The 23,712-nt window shown below is 48.1% G+C and overlaps 1 protein-coding gene across 1 annotated transcript in view; it reads left to right on the forward strand.

The window, feature by feature from the left end:
- DDX46 (DEAD-box helicase 46) overlaps positions 1-23,712 on the forward strand; it is a 970,300-nt gene that overhangs the window by 695,703 nt on the left and 250,885 nt on the right. The window contains exon 14 of the mRNA XM_086931496.1: positions 19,445-19,609. Within this exon, the coding sequence (XP_086787622.1) occupies positions 19,445-19,609 (165 nt within the window). The remainder of the gene's footprint in view (positions 1-19,444; positions 19,610-23,712) is intronic.

Here is a 23,712-nt window from a genome sequence, read left to right on the forward strand (position 1 = left end):
GGGTTCTGTGGACAATATTATTGCCCATCGCCACTGCCCGGCCCCGAGCGACCCCACTTTCCTCTCCCAACACCCCACCCCTGAGAGCTTGGTGGTCCAAGCCTCCACTTCTAAAGGTGCATTCCCTAACGCACAGCCAGATAGGCAATTCAAAAAGCTGGATCACCTTCGGAAGAAAATGTTTTCTTCCGCCAGCCTAGAACAGTGGTCGGTAAACACCGCATGTCTGTTGGGCTGTTACACCCACTGTGTGTGGGATATGGTAGCGCAGGTGCTGCCCCAGTGCTCGGTGGAGGCCCGGGCTGTGCTCTCCCGTGCAGTTGCCGAGGGGAGAGACGCAGCAAAGTTTACTATCCGCTGTGGGCTGAATTTCCTGGACTCACTTGGCAGGACTATTTCCACATCAGTAGCCCTAAGACGCTACGCCTGGTTGCGTTCGACTGGTTTTTCCAAGGATGTCCAATCGACTTTTATGGACATGCCCTTTGATGGCCGTTGCCTTTTGGGTGAAAAGGCAGACAACGCGCTGGAGCGCTTTACGGACTCTCGGGCTACGCCCAGGTCCTTTGGCCTCTCCACCACCCGCCCTGTGCAGTCTGCCTTTTGTGGCTACGGAAGGGGTGCCCGCCACATCCTGCCCAGAGCCACGGCCCGGCGCAAGCCGTTAAGCATCAGCGCAGCCGGGGACGTGGTTCTGGGGGCCAGCAGGCAGGCCAGTCCACCATAGCCCCCTCTGCAGCAGCCTCCAAATCCTCCTAGTCCGACCTTTCAGGGCTACCAAACACCAGTGGGCTGCAGGATCCACCATCACCTCCCCCCCTGGCGCACTGTCACGTCAGACAGCTGAGTTTTGCAACTAGTCCGAAGGGGCTACTCACTCCCCTTCGAGACTGCTCCTCCATCCATGCCACCTCAGTACCATTGCATATCAGAGGATCATCTAGCCCTTCTCCAACAGGACGTTTCGGCACTCTTGGCCAAGGGGGCCATCGACCGCATTCCTGCCCCAGAAGTAGGTTGTGGTTGCTATTCTCACTACTTTCTGGTGCCCAAGAAGGACTAAGGCATGTGTCCTATCTTTGATCTCTGGAACGGCAACTGCTTCCTCCTGAAGAAGAAGTTGAAAATGTTGTTGCTCGCTCAGATCTTGTCTGCCCTCGACCCTGGAGACTGGTTGGTAGCGTTGGACTTGCAGGACGCTTATTTCCACATCCCCGTCCTGCCGGCCCACAGGCGTTACCTACGGTTCACTGTAGGCCACGAGCACTTTGTTTATCGTGCTTCCCTTTGGCCTTACCAGGGCCCCTCTGGTGTTCACGAAAGTGATGGCGGTGGTCGCAGCTCATCTGCGCAGATCAGACGTTCCAGTCTTCCCCCTATCTCGACGACTGGCGGTTGAAGGCGGGCTCGCCCCAGGCTGACGTCTCCCACCTCCAGACTACGGTTGACCTCCTGCATTTGCTGGGGTTCCCCATCAACTTGCAGAAGTCACACCTGACCCCCTCTTAGAAGCTCCTCTTCATCGGAGCAGTTCTGGACACGATGCAGTTTTGGGTTTATCCTCCAGAACAGCGAATCCGGGATATTCGGGCTATGATTCCGACCTTTCAGTCTCTATCCTGGGTTTCAGTCAGGATGACCCTCAGACAGCTGGGTCTGATGGCCTCCTGTATCCTGCTTGTGGATCATGCCAGATGGCATATGCGGGCTCTGCAGTGTGACCTGAAGTTCAAGTGGCTACAACATCAGGGGAATCTGTCTGATTGCATCCAGATCTCAGAGGGCACTGCACGCCAATTGCAGTGGTGGCTCACGAACCTCTCCCTTCCCAAACCAGAGTTCACAGTGGTGACCGAGGCATCACATCTGGGATGGGGCGGCCACATGGGGGAGGCGGAGATCAGAGTCCTCTGATATACGGCGGATTCCGAGCTCCACATCAACCTTCTGGAGCTTCGGGCGGTTCGTCTTGCACTCAAAGCATTCCTTCCCTTTGCCCAGGGAAGAGTGTTGCAGGTGTTCACGGACAACACCACCGCCATGTGGTAGTCAAGTAAGTCAAGTAATTTATATAGCGCGCTACATACCCAGAGGGTCTCAAGGCGCTTGAAGAAGGGTGGGGAATTACTGGTCGAATATCCAAGTTTTAAGTTGCTTTCTGAATGCTAGGTGGTTCTGAGTGAGGCGAAGGTGAGTGGGAAGTGAGTTCCAGGTTTTAGCTGCCAGGTAGGAGAAGGATCTTCCACCCATGGTGGTTTTGTTGATGTGAGGTACAGCAGCAAGGGCTTGGTTGGAAGGAGCGTAGCTGGCGGGAGGGGGTGTAGAAGGAAAGTCGTGTGTTGAAGCATTCGGGTCCGAGTTCGTAAAGTGCTTTGTGAGCGTGGGTTAGGAGGCGGAATGTTATCCTCTTATTAACGGGGAGCCAGTGGAGGTTTTTCAGGTGACTAGAAATGTGGTCTTTACGCGGGATGTCTAGTATGAGTCTGGCTGATGCGTTCTGGATGCGTTGGAGTTTTTTCTGAAGTTTTGCGGTGGTACCGGCGTATAGGGTGTTTCCGTAGTCCAGGCGGCTCGTGACCAGTGCGTGGGTGACCGTTTTTCTAGTTTCGGTGGGGATCCAGCGAAATGTTTTTTTGAGCATGCGAAGAATGTTGAAGCAAGATGATGAAATGGCGTTGACTTGTCTGTTCATCGAGAGTGAGGAGTCCAGGATGATGCCCAGGTTCCGTGCGTGGTCCGTCGGGATGGGTGCTTTTCCAAGGGCCTCTGGCCACCAAGAGTCATCCCAGGCGGTGGGGGAGGTACCTAAGATAAGGACTTCTGTTTTGTCTGAGTTCAGTTTCAGACGGCTGTGCTTCATCCACTCGGCTACTTCTTTTATTCCTTCATGTAGGTTGGTTTTGGCGGTGTTCGGGTCTTTGGTGAGTGAGAGGATCAGTTGAGTGTCATCAGCATAGGAGATGATGTTGAGCTTGTGTTGGCGTGCGATGGTCGTGAGGGGGCTCATGTATACGTTGAAGAGGGTGGGGCTGAGTGAGGATCCTTGTGGCACGCCGCAAATTACTTCAGTGGCCTCTGACTTGAATGGTGGAAGGCGGACTTTCTGAGTTCTTCCGGTAAGGAACGAGGTGATCCATTCCAGTGCTTTTCCTTGGATTCCGATGTTGCTGAGGCGTTGTAGCAGGGTGCTATGAAAGACTGTCGAAGGCTGCGGATAGGTCAAGGATGATGAGGGCGACTGTGTCTCCATTGTCCAGTAGAGTTCGAATGTCGTCTGTTGCCGCGATGAGTGCGGTCTCAGTGCTGTGTTTTGCTCGGAATCCGGACTGTGAGGAGTCAAGGGATTTGTTGGTTTCGAGGAAGGCGGAGAGCTGGTTGTTGACCGCTTTCTCGATGACTTTGGCCGGGAATGGAAGGAGCGAGATGGGGCGGTAGTTTTTGAGTTAGTTTTTTTCAGAAGGGCGCTGAGTTCGGCGTGTTTCCAGCTTTCCGGGAAGGTGGCAGAGTTGAGGGAGCAGTTGATGACGTCTCGGAGGTGTGGTGCTATGATGGAGTCTGCTTTGTTGAAGATGTGGTGAGGGCATGGGTCTGTGGGGGATCCTGAGTGGATGGAGTTCATCAGGCGGATGGTATCCTCAGTGGAGATTGGGTTCCAGTCATTAAGGATGTTCAAGGGGGGTGAAGGTACGGCAGAAGGTTGGGTGGGTTGGTCTCCGGGTTGGTTGTTGAAGCTGTTGTGGATGTCTGCGATTTTGTTGTGGAAGAACTAAGCTAGGGAGTCGCAAAGGGTTTGAGAGGGAGTGATGTCGTTGAAGTTGGCTGAGGGGTTGGTAAATTCTTTGACGATGTTGAATAATTCCTTGCTGTTGTGGGCGTTGTTGTCTAGTCGGTCTTTGAATGCGGCTTTCTTGGCAGTCCGGATCAGTAGGTGGTGTATGCGGGTGGCGTTTTTGAAGGCGTCCTTGGTGCTGGTGTTTGGGTCTTTTTTCCAGGCCTTCTCAAGGGAACGACAGAGTTTCTTGGATTTCTTAAGATCATCGTTGAACCAGGGAGCGTTTTTGTTGCCTAGTTTGATTTGATATTTTTTCAAAGGTGCTAGGTTGTCGGCGCTGTTGGTTAGCCATTGAGTAAGGTTAATGGCTGCTTGGTTGGGGTTCAAAGAGTGGGCAGGGGGGTTTTGAAGAAGCGATGAGGAGATCTGGTCAATGGTGATTTTGTTCCAGTTTCTTCGCAGAGTAGGTTGAGGATGGTTGTGCGTTGTGGTCTTTTTGTAGAAAAAGTGAACGCATCTGTGGTCCGTCCAATGGAGAACTGTGGTGTGACTGAAGGAGATATGTTGGCTGGAGGTAAAGATGGGGTCGAGTGTGTGACCTGCGTAGTGAGTGGGGGTATTAACAAGTTGTTTGAGTCCGAGGTTGGCGAGATTGTCCAGAAGGGTGGTGGCGTTGCTATCGTTGCTCTTTTCCAGGTGAAAATTGAGGTCTCCCAATAGAATGTTGTCCTCGGAGGGGAGGGCGTGTGGGGTGATGAAGTCAGTGATGTCTTCACTGAATTGTGCACGGGGTCCTGGAGGCCTGTAGAGGAGGGTGCCTCTGAGTGTGGTCTTGGGGTCGGTGTGGATCTGGAAGTGAAGGTGTTCGGCGCTAGCGAGGTTGACGTCTGAGCTGGTTGAGATGCGGATGGAATTCTTATGGACGATAGCGATGCCTCCTCCTGTTTGTTTGGTGCGGTCCTTACGGATGATCTTGTAGCCGTCCGGGATGGCAATGGCGATGTCTGGGGCTGATGAGGCGTTCATCCATGTTTCTGTTAGGAAGGCGACGTCCGGAGAGATGGTGTCTAGTAGATTCCAAAGGTCGATGGCGTGTCTGTGGACCGAGCAGGTGTTGAGCAGGATGCATTTTAGGTGGTTGGTGTCAGATCTCTGTTTGGTGTTCGTGGATGAGGAGTTGGTCTTTGTGCCGCCATACTTACAGGAGTTGCAAGAGAAGGGTCCATGGGTGTGTCCAGGAGCGGCTTGGGTGCAGTTGGGGAGTCGGCCGGTGTTTAGGGCTAAGAGGGTGGAGGAGTCGTATGTAATGCGGGTGGGGTGGGTGGTACAGGGGCCAGGGGGTATGGCGCTGGGCGTGGTCCAGGCGCGGACGGGCGTAGACGGGCTTACCTTTGGCGCACCTTTGGCGCGGCCGCAGCGCGTGGACGCTGCGCGTTGAGTCATTGGTCATAAATGGAGAGAGGGGGGGTGGCGGAGCGTGGGAGGGGCAGCTGGGAGGCGGTAGCGAGGAGGGTAGGTGGGCCAGGGGAATGAACAACAGGGAAATGGGAGGGCGGGATAGAAAGTCAAAATGGGGGGCAGGAGGATTGAGGGTCCGAGCAACAGCAGGGAAATATTACCAAAGTAATTCAGATAGCTTACAAATTAAGCATTCAGCGAACCCAGCGCACAATGTAAAAAAGCAAAATGCAACAATTGCAGACCGCAACAGGCTACAATTGCAGACAGCAAAGTTGCGCTATTAAGGATGACTGCAGCGCGATGCTCGGCGCTATAATCTGGTGAGGAGCGCTAAACAAGCTGAAATGCACACGATACCAGACACCAGCGTGGTCGAGTCAATGGCCAGGGAGGGAGCGTGGGGGGAGCGGCCGCTTCGGATCGGATCCGGACGGTCACAGCTGCAGAGAGGAGGAGGTGATCTCTCTGTTTGTGGGTGGGAGGGGCAGCTGGGAGGCGGTAGCGAGGAGGGTAGGTGGGCCAGGGGAATGAACAACAGGGAAATGGAGGGCGGGATAGAAAGTCAAAAACGGGGGGCAGGAGGATTGAGGGTCCGAGCAACAGCAGGGAAATATTACCAAAGTAATTCAGATAGCTTACAAATTAAGCATTCAGCGAACCCAGCGCACAATGTAAAAAAGCTAAATGCAACAATTACAGACAGCAACAGGCTACAATTGCAACAGCAAAGTCGCGTTATTAAGGATGACTGCAGCGCGATGCTCAGCTCTATAATCTGGTGAGGAGCGCTAAACAAGCTGAAATGCACACGATACCAGACACCAGCGTGGTCGAGTCAATGGCCAGGGAGGGAGCGTGGGGGGAGCGGCCGCTTCGGATCGGATCCGGACGGTCACAGCTGCAGAGAGGAGGAGGTGATCTCTCTGTTTGTGGGTGGGAGGGGCAGCTGGGAGGCGGTAGCGAGGAGGGTAGGTGGGCCAGGGGAATGAACAACAGGGAAATGGAGGGCGGGATAGAAAGTCAAAAACGGGGGGGCAAGAGGATTGAGGGTCCGAGCAACAGCAGGGAAATATTACCAAAGTAATTCAGATAGCTTACAAATTAAGTATTCAGCGAACCCAGCGCACAATGTAAAAAAGCTAAATGCAACAATTACAGACAGCAACAGGCTACAATTGCAGACAGCAAAGTCGCGCTATTAAGGATGACTGCAGCGCGATGCTCGGCGCTATAATCTGGTGGGGAGCGCTAAACAAGCTGAAATGCACACGATACCAGACACCAGCGTGGTCGAGTCAATGGCCATGGAGGGAGCGTGGGGGGAGCGGCCGCTTCGGATCGTATCCGGACGGTCACGGTACTGCAACAAACAGGGCAGGATGGAGTTGTCGACCCTATATCAGAAGGCACCCCGCCTCTGGACATGGCTGGAACATCAGGGCATATCCCTGGTGGTTCAAAACCTGGCAGGTTCGCTGAACACCAGGGCGGAGGAACTCAGCCACAGGTGCATGATGGATCTCGAATGGCGTCTTCACTCGGAGGTGGTGCAAGGTCTCTTTCAGCAGTGGGGAGAGCCTTGGTTAGATCTATTCGCCCCCGAGAGAACGTGCAATGTCAGCAGTCCTGCGTGTTGGAATATCTAAGGCTGCACTCGCTAGGCAACGCTTTTTGTCGCAAGTGGAGTTGCTGTTTTCTGTACACCTTTCCGCCTATACCACTTCTGCTGAAGAAGATCAAGCGCGACCAGGTCCAAGTCATTCTTGTGGCTCCGAATTGGGCACGAAGATTCTGGTATCCCGAGCTGCTCAGCATGGCCATCGATCCTCTGATCTGACTGCCTCTTCAGGAGGATCTTCTGTTGCAGCTGCAGGGGACGGTCCTCCACCCGGACCTGTCCAGCTTCCACCTCCTTGCATGTAAATTGAGCAGCGGCAGTTGACGTCGTTTGACCTGCCTTCCGAAGTCTGTGATGTTATCTTGGCAGCCAGGCGACCCTCAACCAAGACCGTATATGCCTGCCGATGGAACAGATTGTCATGGTGCACAGCAAAGGCTGTGGATTCCCTTTCCGCCCCTCTTTGACGTTCTCTTGTTCCACCTTTCTTTGGTCCAGCAGGGCTCTGCTGTGGGCACTCTCAAAGGCTACCTCTCGGCCATTTCTGCCTTCCTTAGGCTGCCTGATCAGCCTTCTCTTTTCAAGTCCCCTGTTGTAAATAGATTCCTTAAGGGCATTACTCATCTCTTTCCTCCTGTTCCCTTTGTAATGCTCCAGTGGGACTTGAACTTGGTGCTTACCTATCTTATGTGCGCTCCCTTTGAGCTGCTACATAACTGTCCTCTCAGACTCTTAACTCTCAAGACTGCTTTTCTAGTGGCCATCACCTCTGTTCGCAGGGTGAGTGAGCTACAAGCTCTGTCTTTTAAGCCTCCATTTCTGGTTGTTCATCCAGACAAGGTCGTCCTCAGAACTTAACCTTCCTTTCTTCCAAAGGTGGTCACGTCTTTTCATATTGGCCAAACCATCACTTTGCCTACTTTCTTTCCGCCTCCACATCCTTCAAAAGAGGAAGAGCGGCTTCGCTGTCTAAATCCAAAACATGCACTCTCCTATTTGGATCGCACCAAACCATTCCGGGTGGACGTCCAGCTCTTTGTTGGTTACATGGGCGCTAAGAAAGGTCGGGCAGTGCACAAACGGTCCATCTCCAGGTGGGTCGTTCTGTGCATCAAAGCCTGTTACTCTTTGGCTAAGAAGGAGGGCAACGGCAGCTACTACTGCTTTGGGACGGGGAGTCCCCCCTAAATGACATCTGTCAGGCAACAACGTGCGCATCGCTGCACACGTTCACCAAACACTACTGCCTGTACAGCCAAGTCCGGAGAGACTTCTTCCTCCGCCATTCTATTCTCCAGGACTTTCTGGTGTGATCTTGTTTCGCAGACCCACCTCCAGGGTTGGTATTGCTGGGGTATCTATTCTAAGGTAATGAATCTAGAACTAACTGTTTTTTTCAGATGAACAAGTTACTTACTTCAGTAACAATATATCTGTAAGAAATGTAGGTTAGTTATAGATTCCTTACCGCCCAACCCATCCTCCCCGTGCTGCGAACTGATTTCTAGGGTTAAGGACATCCTTTCAGGGCCCTATTTTTGTGCACCAGTGGCCAGTGTCTTGCATGGCTTTGCGTTCCTGGCACGCAAAGTTGTGTACAGAACTGACGTCCGCGCGCGATGGCGGTGTCTAAATGACTTCCCAGACATCATCCCGGTGACCACAATGACTGACGCGGAGTCGACCGACGCCACCTACCGACAGGCAGGGGTACTGCTGATGAAAAACTTTCCAGATCCATTCTGACGCCTCTGTGATATTCTAAGATAAGGAATCTATAACTAAGCTATGTTTCTTACAGATATATCGTTACCAAAGGTAAGTAAATTGTTCATCTGTAAGAGACCTATAATAGTTATAGATCTTTTACCACCCCACTCATCCCCCCCCTTTCTGCGAACTGACTTCTAGGGTAAAGGACTCCCTTTCAGGGCCCTAGTTTGGTGCACCAGTTGTCAGTGTCTTGCATGGCTCTGCACTTCTGGCGTGGAATATCGTGCAAAGAACTGACGTCCGCACACGGGGGCAGCGTCTAAGTAGATACCGCAACGTCATCCCGGCGATCACGATACCAACGATGAACGCAGAGTCGACTGTCGCCACCTACCGACGCGCAGGGTTACTGCTAAGAAAAAAAATTCTCCGGATCCAGTCTGACAACTGGGGGTAATTCTAAGGTAAGGAATCTATAACTAACATATATTGTTACCGAAGGTAAGTAACTGGTTCGTAAAAACAGCAGTGACTAGACCTAGAAACTTAGGGAAGCCGGGTGCCTCAACCTGACACAGTAGCAGGGATTGATATAAAGCACTACTGTCCAATTAGGTATGTGCTCAGTATATAGGAAAGCCCTGAAAACTTATGGAGACAGGCAGCAACATGTTGGGGAGGCAAGAGCCTAGCTGTATAGTTGAAAAAAGGAAAGCTTTCGACACAAAACCAATTATTGTCACACATGTAGAGAATAGCATAGTGGGAGATTTAACAATAGGAGAGGGATTTGCAGATTTTTTCCATTCATTGTGTCTATTGTCACCTGAACTTGCCATAGAATGCCATATAAACTTGGCTGAACTGACGGTCAAACACGTTTGTTCCTCGAGTCCCATGTAAAGGTTATCCTACATGCAGACCCGAGATCGGTCATTATAGTCCTCATCCATAAAGAAAGGAAACAGAGGACTGTACATTCTGTTGTCTGATTTTGCTAATAAACAGTGAAACAAAATCCTCATAGATTGACAATGATAATCATGACTTTGATTCATTGCTTCAAGTTGGGTTTCATGCCACACAGGTTCACCATACTCAACCTCAGGAGAGTCTGCAATAAAGTCGACAGTCGTGCTCTGTCTTCCCCAGTTTTAAATAAAGCCTACTAGTAATTGGAATGGACATTGATCTTTCAACCTCAGCAAAATGGATATAGTATCAAAATTCCTTTATTCCTGGGTCAGACTGCTTTATAAGACTGCGACAGTGAAAGTTACAGTAAACCGCACACACTCTAGAAACTTTTCAATTCTTAGGGCTACAAGAGGGACGTATCCCCTCCCCCAGTGCTATTTGTGATTGAGGTCTAGTTCAATCTATCCAGCACAAACGTTCAGATGAGAGATTTGAGATGGGCAAAAGAGTGGGAAGAACGTCTCACTTTATGCGGATGAGCCGGGCATGCCACAGTCCCTAACTATAAGGGGGAATTCATAGGGAATTGGAGTCTGTGGTGGGGCTGAGATTGGAAATGAAGGCGGCTACCATGCTCCTCTCAATATGGTCTACTAGAATGAGATGCCAGAAGTCATTAGTCAATGACTACATATATACACATAATTACCCATATATATATATATATATATATATATATATATGTATGTATATATGTATATATGTATGTTCTTGCAGCCTTTATCACATAGCCGAATGCGAGTTTTCCATTGTTTTTAATACCACCCATAGTGTCTCGTGATCCCCAATGAACATAAAAGACATTATTTATAAAGCGCTACACTCATCCCGAGGGATATCAAGGCGCTAATAGCAAGTAACCTGGTACGGCTGCAAGAGTAGGTCTTAGAACTTGAAGAACCGATGTGTTTTTAGTTTTTTTTGGAACAGTACGTAGTTGTATTTGAGCCGTAGGTCCAGAGGCAGCTCATTCCACTTCCTAGCTGCCAGATAAGAAAAGGATCGCCCTCCGGTCCTCACTTTCTTAATGCACTTTGTTCTGGCCAAAGCTAGATTAAGTGAACGAAGGGTCCTTGTGGGGACATAGAACTCGATTTTCTCCTGGAGTATTTTAGGGCCAGTTCGGTACAGAGCCTTGTGTGCATGACTGAGTAGCTTAAATGCTTCTCTTTGGCGCATGGGTAACCAGTGCAAGTTCTTCATGCAAATTGTGGCCAAACTTAGCTTGCCCTTGTTGCAGACAAGTTTGACGGTGGCGTTCTGAAGCACCTGTAGTCGCTTGAACAAGAGTTTGTCATGCCTTTATGTGCAGAATGCTAATATATAAACCAGGGCTATTTTAAACCACATTTAAAACAATAATGTTTATAATTTGCATCAGCCGGTACTACATTAAAACATGCTAAAAATCGATGTTTAAAACCGAGGCAAAGGAAAAAATGCGCATAAGCCCAAAATAATCCCAGATAATCTGCCTATATTAAACTTTACATGTTGTACTCTCAGCTTAAATGCTCTTTGTCAATCACTGTAAACCAGTTAATTGCCCCTGTATTGCATTCACTTTTGATGCTCATAGCATAAATGCCATTTATCGATTGCTATCATTCCTATTTCTAATAATTTCATCATGTTTTTATCTTCACGTGTATAAATAATGCAGTACGATAATCCTTGCACAATCACAGAACAACTATCAACATTAAAATAGGATGTTCGAGGCATATGAGCTGCAGATCGTACACTTAGCAATAGATCGCCACCTGGTGTTGGGCTCGGATGATTGCAGGTTGTTGTCTTCTTGGAAGAAGTCTTTGTAGTCACGAGATAGGTGACTCCTCCCTTGGACAATACTGCGCATGGTCATCGACTCCATCCTCGGATTGTTTTTTTCCGCCACTGCGTTCGGAGGAAAGTTTTCCGCTCCGGCTGGAAAAGACTTTTTCAGGATCTTCGAAGCGTGAAACTTTATATAAAAATTTTCGACATCGAATAGACTTTTTCGACATCACCAGCTAAATTCCGGTGCCTCGAGGCGGGCCGTTGGGCCTATCGGCGCCGTACGGCCTGCGCCTCATGGACAGAACTCCATTTAAAAGATGCCCGGTATGTCGAGCAAAATTCCCTCATAGCAACCATCACGAGGTGTGCAACCTCTGTCTATCGCTGGAACACGACGAGTCGACCTGCACAGCCTGTGCCTCCTTCCGATCGAAGAAGACCATTCGGGATCGGAGGGCCCGTCGACACGAAATGAGGAGATCAGCGCCAGCACCAGAGGCCATCTTTGAGGAGGAGATTGTCGGAGAGGACGTCTCTGGGGACGAAGATCCACTCGAAGAGATCTCCGAGGACGAGGCTCCACTCGTCGCCGAGGAAGACTCGCCTGATCTCCAGATCATATCGGGGGCAGAGGACTCGGACGACTCGATTCCATCTCGACAGCCCGTGAGTACCCCTGCCCCCGCACAACATACACTACCCAAGCCAAAGGCAGCAGTCAGCACTTCGCCCATGGGGCCCAGTTGAGACTGAAATCTACCCTCTGACGCGCCGCCTTCCAGCTCGGCTCCGAGGAAAGAGACTACGCCTTCCGGTGCCTCTGCACCGAAAAAACATGTGCCAATGCCACCTCCTCCATTGGCACCGAAACGTCCTTCGACACCGAAGGACTCTTCGACACTGAAGCCAAAACGCCCTTCCGTGCCTAAAAACAAAGACCCTTCGGCACCCACACCAAAAGATACATCGGCGCCGAAGCCAAAAACTGTACCGGATCCGAAAGCTTCGACTCCGAAACCTTCTGGTTCAAAAAATAAAGATGGAAAGCCAGAGTCCGGCGCCGCAGGCCCAACAAAACCTGACTCCACGCCCAAATCTCCAACATCGGTACCGAAGACTCCAAGGCCTGATACAGACACGCCTAAAAAGCCTACCAAGCCGAAACCACCTTCGGCACCGAAAAATTTGCCACAGGACTCCATAACTCCTCCTAAAGCAAAGAACACTAAACAACCCAAAAACTGGACATGTGGAAGCAATCCTTATAAGAAAAGACCAGCAGACACACCACTTCCACCTGTGGTTCCTGCCAAAAAGGATTGTGCAACTTCTCCAATGCACCCTTCCTTCCTCTCCTATCCCTCCTTATTTTGAACCTATAGCTTCTCCTGTTCAATCTCCTGCATCATCACACCACACTGACGAGGAGTATGATCTAGGTGGGGGGAATGGCGTACCAGAGCCACACGCATACCCTTTAGGTGAGGATGTCAATCCAGAATATCCTAAGGATCACGACATATATGGTTTTCCACCACACAATGTGCCAGACATTCCTGATCCTCAGTACTACCCAACAAAACCTTCCCCTCCAGAAGATAGTATTGGGTTTAATCATATTTTAAATAGAGCTGCCCTTTACCATGGAGTTCCAATGCACTCTGATGCCATTGATGAGGATTTTTTACTGGACACTTTTGAGCAGTCACAAAGGTCTACACAAATACTACCCATGATCAAAGGAGTCATTAAACATGCTCCAGACATATTTAAAGATCCGGTACGGTGTAGGGTGTTAAATCCCAGAATAGCAAATAAGTATAGACCAGCACCATCTGATCCAGTCTATATAAAGGGACATTTGCCACTAGACTCTTTGGTAGTGTCTAATGCACGTAAAAGAGCCAATTCCCAAAACCTCTGATGACACGCCCCCGCCTGACAAAGAATCTAAAGTTATTGATGTGTCAGGGAAACGGATTGCTGCGCAGGCAACAAACATATGGCGCATAGCAAACACACAAGCCTTACTCTGACGCTATGACAGGGCTCACTACGACCAGCTAGAAAAACTCATGGAGCACCTCCCAGATCAATACAAAGATCAGGCAGCAGAGCTCTTACAAGAAGGCAAATTGATATCCAATGCCTCAATTAAATGTGCACTAGATGTAGCTGACACAGCATCCAGAGCAGTCAACACTAGTGTCCTTCTCAGACGTCATGCGTGGTTACGCATTTCAGGTTTCAAACCAGAGGTTCAGACTACCATCTTGAACCAGCCCTTCAATCAGAACCAGTTGTTCGGGCCGGAAGTAGACAACACATTAGAAAATATGAAGAAAGACACGGACACAGCTAAGTCTATGGGTGCATTACAATCCGCACAGACTAGAAGTTCTTTTCGCCGCTCCTTTTATAGAGGAGGCTCCAAGCAGACCGACGCAGACACAACATCATCTTATCAGACGCACACACAGACCTCCTCTAACAAAGGCTACTTTAGAGGAGGATACAGAGGCAACAATAATAAGGGAAGAGGTAGAGGTAATAACAACCGCTCCTCTTCCTCTCCCAAACAGTGACTTCCCTCTGCCTCCCCTACAGCATTCCACTCCTGTGGGGGACAAATTATCACAGTTCCTACCTGTCTGGAATTCCATCACAACAGACAGGTGGGGAAGACAGATTATCCAACATGGCTACTGCCTAGAAATCACAGCATCGGAGCGGCGTTGAGGGGAAGGCAGGCGACTAGCTATGCAGTAACTGTTGCTTAACTGAGCAGTATGGAAGGATCCCCCCCAATACCACGCATAGGCTCATGAGGTTATCAGACTGAGAACAATAAGTTCTCTTCAACGCCTATTGGGCGCAACTGAACCCACCTATACAATAACATTGTTAGGTACATTACACATTTTTGTAATTTCTTTTAACACTTTAAAATTTCATGTGAGTAAGGTGAGGATACATGCTTTTGCTTATCCTTGTCCTGAAGAAGGAGCCCCTGCGCTCCGAAACATGTTGACACTCTAAAGTGGTTGTAATACCCTAATACGTATACCTACAACCCCACTCAGCACCTTTTTAATAATACCAGCCGAGGACATAATAACATATTTTTTCCTACGTGCCAGGTATTTTTTAAGTTACTCACTTTTTTCACCTCACTTCACTCACACTCTTTTAGAAACACACTCCCTCACATAGTTCACTACTTAGTGCTCCTACGTAGTCGTGAGTCGTAGCACGCCGCATCCCGTAGAGGGATGCGAAGGCCCCGATGATGAAGCATGACACCAAGGGGCCTGTTGGTGTGTGAGGGGCATTTAAACAACACTGTGTGTTCCCCATCACTTTAGGGACAACCACCACTCCACGAGTGGATTCCACTTTGTTTAATCGCATTGCCAAGGGAGACTGAATCCACTGACTCTCTTCCCCCCCCCCCCCCCCCCCCCCTCCCTCTCAGGTTATACCTTGTTTCCAGTTTCCTCAATTTTAGTTCTCTATTGCCTCCAGGAGGAAGTACAGGAATCGCTGCTACCACATAATATCTTAAACAGCTAAGGTCGTTGTTGTGTATTGCCTTAAAATGACGTGCTACTGGATAGTTGTTATCATTGTTAAAAATAGCACGCAAATGCTGTACGATTTGTGCATGTACCAGGAGTTTTGTGCACCCTGTGTAATTTAAATTGCAGGTACATGTGAGGATGTTTACAGCGAAATCTGTACGGCAGGTAAAATGGCCTCTTATTTCTCTTGGCTGTGCACTGAATGGGACAGTATAATGAGTGGTATTGCTGCCAAATTTACATGCCCTACACGTAGAACATTTTTAAAAAAACACTTGGGTTTTAACCAAATTGTACTCATAGTTAATTCTGGGCTGTTTTTTACCAATTCATCCTCATAGAGTTAGCTCTCCTGAAAGTCAATGTGGGAGCTGCAGGTAAAATAGGTGCTAGCACCCCATCCGTCAGTAAAATAGGCCAGTTTTTCTTAATTATTGCTTGAACCTGTCTTTGTTGCTGGCTGTAGGTAGTAATCAGCCTTGGCGCAATGGAATCATCCGTACTTACCTCAATTGTTTCTTGTGTTATAGCTCCTTTGCCTAAAAGGGAATCTCTGGACCGAAGTGCAGCTTTTTGAGTAGCTTCTTTAAGTAATTTACCACTGTATCCTCTTAACTTGAATCTTTCTAAGGCAGCAATTGCACGTGTTTCATACTCCGCTTCTATGCTACAAATTCTTTTTGACCTCAGGTGCTCACCATAAGGAATAGTTGTGATAAAATGTTGTGGATGGGAGCTAGTAGCATGCAGGGTGCAATTGCCTGCTGTTGGCTTCCTATGTAGTGTTGTATGTATTTCGTTGGCTGCTATATATATAGTGTAGGGTCTAGAAAATCAACACTGACCTTATCTATCTATATGCGATGTAAATTTTTGATTGCTATCATTGGTGTTGATTTCTGAAATAAATAATTCTGCACTTTTGATGTCCCCATCCCATATTATAAAGACATCATCAATATAGAGATACCAATTTACTACATGAGCATCCTGTGTGTATTGCCCCCTGAGAGCCTGCTCCTCTTACCAGCCCACGTGTAAACACACGTAGCTGGGGGAGAAGCAGGCTCCCATGGCAACTCCTCTGGACTGCTTGTACACTTGTCTGTTAAACATAAAACAGTTATTAAAAGGCACCACTTAATCAGTTCTTATAACATAATGTTATGATTATAACAGTTTAAAGGCCTGGTATCTAAAACATGTTTAACAGCTTCCAGTCCTCTTTGGTGCTCTGTGCTCGTATAGAGCGATTCAATGTCTAAGACAATCAGTAGATATTCTTCCTTCCAGGTTATTTGTTTTAATTTTTTCAAAAAATCTCCTGTATCTTTAATAAATGTAGGAAGCTTGAGTACATGAGATTGGAGAAAGTAATCTATATAGTTACTAATGTTTTCACACATTCCTCCTATTGCTGAAATAATAGCTCTTCCGGGCACAGGTTCTGTCTCCTTGTGTATCTTAGGAATTAGGTACATGATGGGCATCAAAGGGAATTCTTTATACAAAAAAATATATTCCTGATTAGAAATTAATCCCTGCCGTTTGTAACTCATTAGCATATTTTTCAGTGTGTCTTTAGTCTTCGTATACTCTGTTGATGAAGATTTTGTAGACAAGTAGTGTCATTTAACTGACATAGTGCTTCCTTCATATAATCCTTACGAGGCCAATTCACCCGGTTTCCACCTTTATCTGATTTATTGATGATGATTTCTTGGTTGTTTTTACGTTTGGTGATTAAATTCTCGTACTTCTATTCTCGAAATTTTATTTCGTTCTTTTTTTGCGTATTGTTCACCCTACGATACAGAACTTTGAGATCTTCAACTGTTCTTTCGTGGAAGATATCAATCACGTCCTTTGGCATCATAGGGCAAAATGTTGATTTGTTCTTGAAGGGACTCGTACCCGCACTAGGTTCTATGAGACTGTGTGTTGACTCTTTCCTGTGTTGAAACTGCTACCATGTTGTTTAGAATGGTGGTTTTGTTCATCCTTAGTTAATGCATAGTGGCTAGCACCCGGCATCTGATATATATATATATATATATATATATATCGATTAGCGAGATGGCTTAATGACCATGCTTGAATGGGCCCCCCCTTCAAATACTGTTTTACATATACGTCCAATTCAGGTATAGCACGCATTGGCAGAAACCTTGGAGCGTTGCCTGTTTTATCCTTACTGTATTGTGTTCGCCCCAGTTCTGCATTCAACCTTGCACTTGTAATAGTTTAAGTGAGTTATAGATTTTGTGCGTTGTTTCCTACGCCACAACTTCAAGTGAGCTAGGTGTGATGTATTCAGCAACAGAGAGAACAGGTGAATGAGGGTAGTTTGCGCTGAGAGGAAAACAGTAGTATAATACAATATCTGATAAGCTCCAAGGATTAGACTCCGGTCACCCAACCAGAATCAAACAATGCGACTTAGAAAAAGACACAATTGTAAAACTATAAAAATAGATAAAAAATCCTGAGCTAAGAATGTTCATCAATATCCAAAAAGGACAAATGTTGAGTTCCAGATTTCAAGTTTTCTCATTATTCTTCATTTATTGACATTCTTCATCAACAGATAGGAATGCAACCTCTGCCCATCCGCCACTTTGCTACGATCATTACGGGAACACATTCTTAATATGTACAAGGCACTGATGCCTACAATTCCTCACTACAGCACCCCCAAATAAACAAAGCAACAGAGAACAGGTGAATGAGGGTAGTTTGCGCTGAGAGGAAAACAGTAGTATAATACAATATCTGATAAGCTCCAAGGATTAGACTCCGGTCACCCAACCAGAATCAAACAATGCGACTTAGAAAAAGACACAATTGTAAAACTATAAAAATAGACAAAAACTCCTGAGCTAAGAATGTTCATCAATATCCAAAAAGAAGGACAAATGTTGAGTTCCAGATTTCAAGTTTTCTCATTATTCTTCATTTATTGACATTCTTCATCAACAGATAGGAATGCAACCTCTGCCCATCCGCCACTTTGCTACGATCATCGCATTGTTTGATTCTGGTTGGGTGACCGGAGTCTAATCCTTGGAGCTTATCAGATATTGTATTATACTACTATTTTCCTCTCAGCGCAAACTACCCCCATTCACCTGTTCTCTCTGTTGCTTTGTTTATTTGGGGGTGCTGCAGTGAGGAATTGTAGGCATCAGTGCCTTGTACATATTAAGAATGTGTTCCCGTAATGATCGTAGCAAAGTGGCGGATGGGCAGAGGTTGCATTCGTATCTGTTGATGAAGAATGTCAATAAATGAAGAATAATGAGAACTTGAAATCTGGAACTCAACATTTGTCCTTCTTTTTGGATATTGATGAACATTCTTAGCTCAGGATTTTTTGTCTATTTTTATAGTGATGTATTCAGCTCCCAACTGGAAATTGGCCCAACATGTCGAGCTGATTTTTACATGCTTCATCTAAACAACCAGCAGGTATTACTTTGTATGTTGTCAGTGTTTTTCGAGTGCGTTAACCACCCATAAGTGTATTCGCCCACTCTGTAGGCCAATCCTGAGGTCTTACTCGAAATGTGATATTCAAGAAGCGAGAAGAGGGCTCTCATGTGTTGTGGGAAGTTGTTCTAGGCTTTAGGGGCTAGGTACGAAAAGGCCTGCCCACTGCTCTGCTTTTGTGTTTGTGTGGGGTGTGTGCTATTGAGAGAATGGCAAAGCAGAGGTGTCGGGAAGGTTGGTGGAAGTGAACGCAGAGGTTTAGATAGGCAGACCCAATGTGCTGGCAAGCTTTGTAGGTGTGGGCGAGGAGTTTGAAGTGTGTGCGCTTGTGTATCTGTTGCCAGTGGAGTTCTCTAAGCTGTGATGTGGGAACGGAGTGAGAGGTTTGTGGACTAGTCTGACTGCTGCATTTTTGACGGTCTGTGGTCTTCGTGTGTGCAGGTAGTAATCCCTGCTTACCGGTCGTTTCCATAGTCTTGTCTGCTGCTGGTGAGGGCTTGGGTGATCGTTTCCCTGGTGTTATCCGGGAGCAACTTCTGAAGCAGGAGCACTTTGTTGACTTGGGTTTTCATGTCCAGTTTGTTGTCTATGATGTGTCCCAGGTTTCTCGCTTGCAAGCAGTGTGTGGGGCCAAAGTCTTTGGGCCCACTAGGTGGAGTCCCATGGCGAGTCGCTCTTCCGGAAGACTAGCACTCTGGTCTTGTCCGAGTCCAATTTGAAGCAATTGGATTTCATACAAGTGGCCACGTCACTTATGTCTATTTTGTCATAAATTAGTTTTAAAGGAATGGTTCAATTTATCAAGCTGGTGCACTAATTTTGCAGCTTAGAGATAATTTTCGAGTTTTAAATTACTTTTTCTGTATAATTCAAAATTCTTTTTCGAAAAAGTTTTCTTTTTCATGTAGAATTGTAACAGTCTAAGAAAATAATTATTCATGGAAATTTACAATTAAATCAGCAGTTTGTAAAAAACTTAGTGATTATAAGAAGGAATATTTCAAAATTTGTATATTTGCAATTGTAATTTATTGTGATATTTTCCAACAGGTTATGCGAATTGTAGACAATATCAGGCCAGACCGCCAGACAGTCATGTTCTCTGCAACTTTTCCCAGAGCTATGGAGGCTTTAGCTCGCCGAATATTAAATAAACCTATTGAGGTGCTTGTTGGAGGAAGAAGTGTGGTTTGCTCTGATGTTGTTCAAGAAGTGGTAAGTTAAACAGCATACACAAAAAATCCTGTTTGTATTGTAATTGCAGAACTATGCCATGTCCAGATTATTAGGTCCAGTATATCTATGCTTCCAATACCCAGCAGTGGAGACATTTGATGGGGCTTCTTGGAAAATAGGCTTGCAGATCTGACATAATAAATCCTTGTAAAACAATAGGCAGGAGTTAGGCTGGAAATCTATTAATTTCACAGTTCAGTGTAGGTTTAAGTTGTACAGTTGGATCTTAGACTTCAAGAGAATTGAGAAAACTGCAAATCAAGATAATGTAGCAGACCCACATCTGTTATCTTCTGTTTTAATAGATAGTTGATCACCTTTGCTTTTTTTCATTAGTTAGCACCTGACTGAATTGGCTGATGTCTTGTGAGACACGTCTCTAACATATAGTGTTCGTATCAGGTGCAGCTATAAATACACATGCGTAGCATACTCCTGCCTGCTAGTCTTTGACTCGGACGTGGCATGTTGTTTTTGTTAGAAGACTCTTGAGTCACAAGATGTGGTAGGACTCCTCTTGGGGTATATTCTGCATCGGCATGAAGTAGATTGAGAAATTCGTTTTTTCCTATTTGAAAAATAAATAGAAAAGTTGTATTAACATTATATCAATCTATACATGGGATTGACTGGTCCATGACGTGCAAGTATAATAAGCCATGTGGTTTGTTGCCTTATTCATATAACAAGACAACGTTTTCAGACTTTAGTATGGCTTGAAACCTAACTTTATAAGCAAGCTGTATTGAAAGTAAAAGTAAAATCTCAAGCTATTATTTTCTTTGAAATAATGTTATTTGAGATGCACATCCTTATTCATTAACCATACACCTGTTCAATCTACTCAGTCCATTAGTACAGTACTATTCAGATTGTAAATATTATATCTAACTTATAAAGAAACATCACCAATATTTCATCCCTACAACATGCAACTCTTTTCTCTCCATCAGTGGGTTCAAAGCATTTCACCATTACACCATAAATAAGTCTGTTTGGTAATATCTGTATGTGTCTCGTTTCATATGTATCCGTAATAAATGTGGTATAATCCTACTTATATCTTCCTTGGTTCCCCTCACCAATGATTATTTTCATGTTCACTTCATATATGCTTCCAATATTTAGTCATATATAGGAAGCTGGTGGGGGGCGCTAGAGGGCGCACTGCGGAATGGCCGCACTGTCGTGAGGCTCCCGCTGCCCGGAGCTATTATCCGCTTAGGGATCCTGATTACCATCGCTGCGCCCTGATCTGACCCTACAGATCTACTGGGATATCGACTGACCACCCACGGTCCAAATCCTGGGCCATTCGGAGGTTGCTGGCCGAAGTTACGAGGATCCCAAGTTTCTCCGACTTGCGCTCTGGAGGTCTGGTGCCCCTTGGCCCGGCGTCATCGTTCATGCCAGTCCGTGGCTCTGCACGTGGGGTGTAGGCCTTGCTCTGCCCCTCTTCACCGGGCCCGCTCGCTGGCCGGGCAGGCTGTTTGGATTTTCCTTGCTATTGGACTGATCTTTTGGCTCCTACATCTGCCTGCCCAGATACCATTGCTCACGGAGTCGCAGCGGATCTCCTTCTTGTCGTCTGGGGGATCGCCCCTTTGATCTAGGTGCGGAGTCGGACATTTTCTCGTCGTTGGGAGTGGCGGGGCGCGTTGGCCTGCTCGTGCCCCCACGATTCGGGTTTTTCTTGGCCGTACCCTTTGTCCGACCTACATCCTGACTCCTATTTGCTTTGGTCCCCCACTGCATTACTAGCGCACCATTATGGGGAAGCCGGACACTAAACAATCCAAGCTGTCCTTTGACTCTGGAGGAGCTAGGCGGGGGACGCGTTTGCTCCAGGAAGCTGGGACTTCGCTGGGAGGCGAGGAGTAGGCGCAACAACGTTCGCATTGTAGGTGTGCCGGAGTCCACAAATGTGGGTAAAATGGAGACTTATGTGGAGAGGCTACTGGTGGGCGCCATTGGGGCGGAAGCGTTCTCATCCCAGTTCATCGTTGAGAGAGCGCATCGGTCACTGGGTCCTCGGCCGGCCTCTGGGGCCGCACCGCGCCCCATCATCGCGCGCCTTTTAAACTATCGTGACCGGGACGCTGCCCTCCAGGCTGCCCGCACTAATAGGGCCCTCTCCTTCGACGGGGTGTCTTTCACCATGTACCCCGACTTCACGCCGATGGTGCAGGACCAGCGTCGTAAGTTCCTGGGGGTGAAGAAGAAACTTCGGGATCTACAAGTGGATTACGCCTTGCTGTACCCTGCCAAACTTAGAGTGACGCACCAGGCTAAGCAACATTTTTTCACCAACCCACAGCATGCTGAGGATTTTGCGAAGCGCCTCCAGCGCGAGCGAGCGGCTGCAGATCGGGGAGGCGATCGAGACCCTGAAGATGAACATTCGGCGGCTGAGGAGGAGGTCGCCTGATTGTGGTGACTCTGGTCTTTGTCTCTCTTTTTTACTGGTTTTGAAACATTCTGGACGTTGGCCTTTTCTACTGACTTCTACTGCCTTCCTTCTCCGCATTTGCGGCCTAACTGTTGTCCGCTTTTACTTTTGTTGGTGCGGGGGTCCTGTCTTTATTGAGATGAGTGTGTACGTATTGTTTCTTGGGGTCGGTGTGGAACCGCAGGAAGGTGCTATCTGGTGTCGCGCTCTGGGCATCCACCCCCCCCCCCGCGCTGCGCCTAGGGCCGTTTGACACTCGTTGGCTCGGACACTGGCGTGGTGTGAGGTAGTGGCATCGTGTACCTCTAGCAGGTTCCCCGGAGGGTGTGCCCCATGTGTACCTTTGGTGTGGATTCTAGTCCTTTGTTGGTTGACTGGATGTGTGTTGGGGAACGGGGGGGCGGGGGGGGGGGGGTTGGTGATGCGCTTGGCCTGATAGTTGGGGTGGTATCAGGTGGGTGGGTGGGACGGGAATGAAGCTGGCCGTGCTTGCTTGCCCAGGACTCATGGATCAATATGTGAGGTGCTGCTGTTGTCTGTGTGCACAGGTGCGGTTTCGTGCCCGCTGCCTCGGCTGGCCCATTTATCTATGTGGCGGAATTGATCCTGGGGCCTGTGCTCCTGTCCGTCTTGGGCCCGGTTGTAACGGCCGCCATCTTAGGCAGCCACGTGGCGAAGAGCGCTTTGCACGAGAAACACGTGTGCGAGTTGTGGGCCGTATAAGCTGGATTGGCAGTGCGCGACACGCGGTATGTTCTGAGTGCTTGTTGCATGGATGGTTTGGCTGGGGGGGGGGGGGTTGTTGTGGTTTTGGTTGCTTGGTTTGGAGATGGCTGGGGAGTGTGTGGAGTGTATGCGGGGGGACGACTGCGCCCTAGGGTGTGGACCTGTCGCTGGCTGTTGCTGGTAGTTGGATGCTCTGCATTTGCTTATTGGGTCCTGTGGGGCCCGGAAACTGGGTAATGTCGACTGCTGTTATAGATCAGATATCGATTCTGTCCTGGAATGTACGGGGACTTAATGATGCCAGGAAATGTCGTAGCGTGATCCAGTATCTGGACAGGCATGCTATTCATGTTGCTCTCCTCCAGGAGACGCATCTGCGTCCCGCTCCTTCCCCCAACTTTGGTGGCAGGTGGGCTGCGGCCAGGAGGTTTGCTTCCTATTCTTCTTATGCTCGAGGGGTTGTCATCCTTGTTAAAAGATCGCTCGCATTTCAGGAACTGGGATTTGTGGGGGACCCTGAGGGGCGCTATGTGCTACTGTGGGGGCGGCTTGGGCAGAACACTGTACTGTTTGTTAATTGCTATGCTCCTAATGTCGATACGCCAATCTTTTTTGTCACTGTGTGGGGTCATGTTCTTGCTGTGGATGCCACTTACATTGTGTGGGGGGGGGATTTCAATTTTGCATTTCATGCCCAGTCGGACAGGTCGGAGGGGAGTCCTCAGTATAATGTGCAGGCTAGAGAAGTGTTGCGTGGGATTGTGGAGGAGGCTGGGTTGGCCGACAGCTGGAGATACGCCCACCCTGCCACCAAGGAGGGCACTCATTACACCACACATGCTCGTTCATGGGCGAGACTGGACTATGTGTTTCTCTCTAGAGGGCTGGTAGCTGACCTACGGGAGGC

This window comes from Lissotriton vulgaris, chromosome 7 (genome assembly GCF_964263255.1).
Source record: "Lissotriton vulgaris chromosome 7, aLisVul1.2, whole genome shotgun sequence".
NCBI lineage: Eukaryota > Metazoa > Chordata > Amphibia > Caudata > Salamandridae > Lissotriton > Lissotriton vulgaris.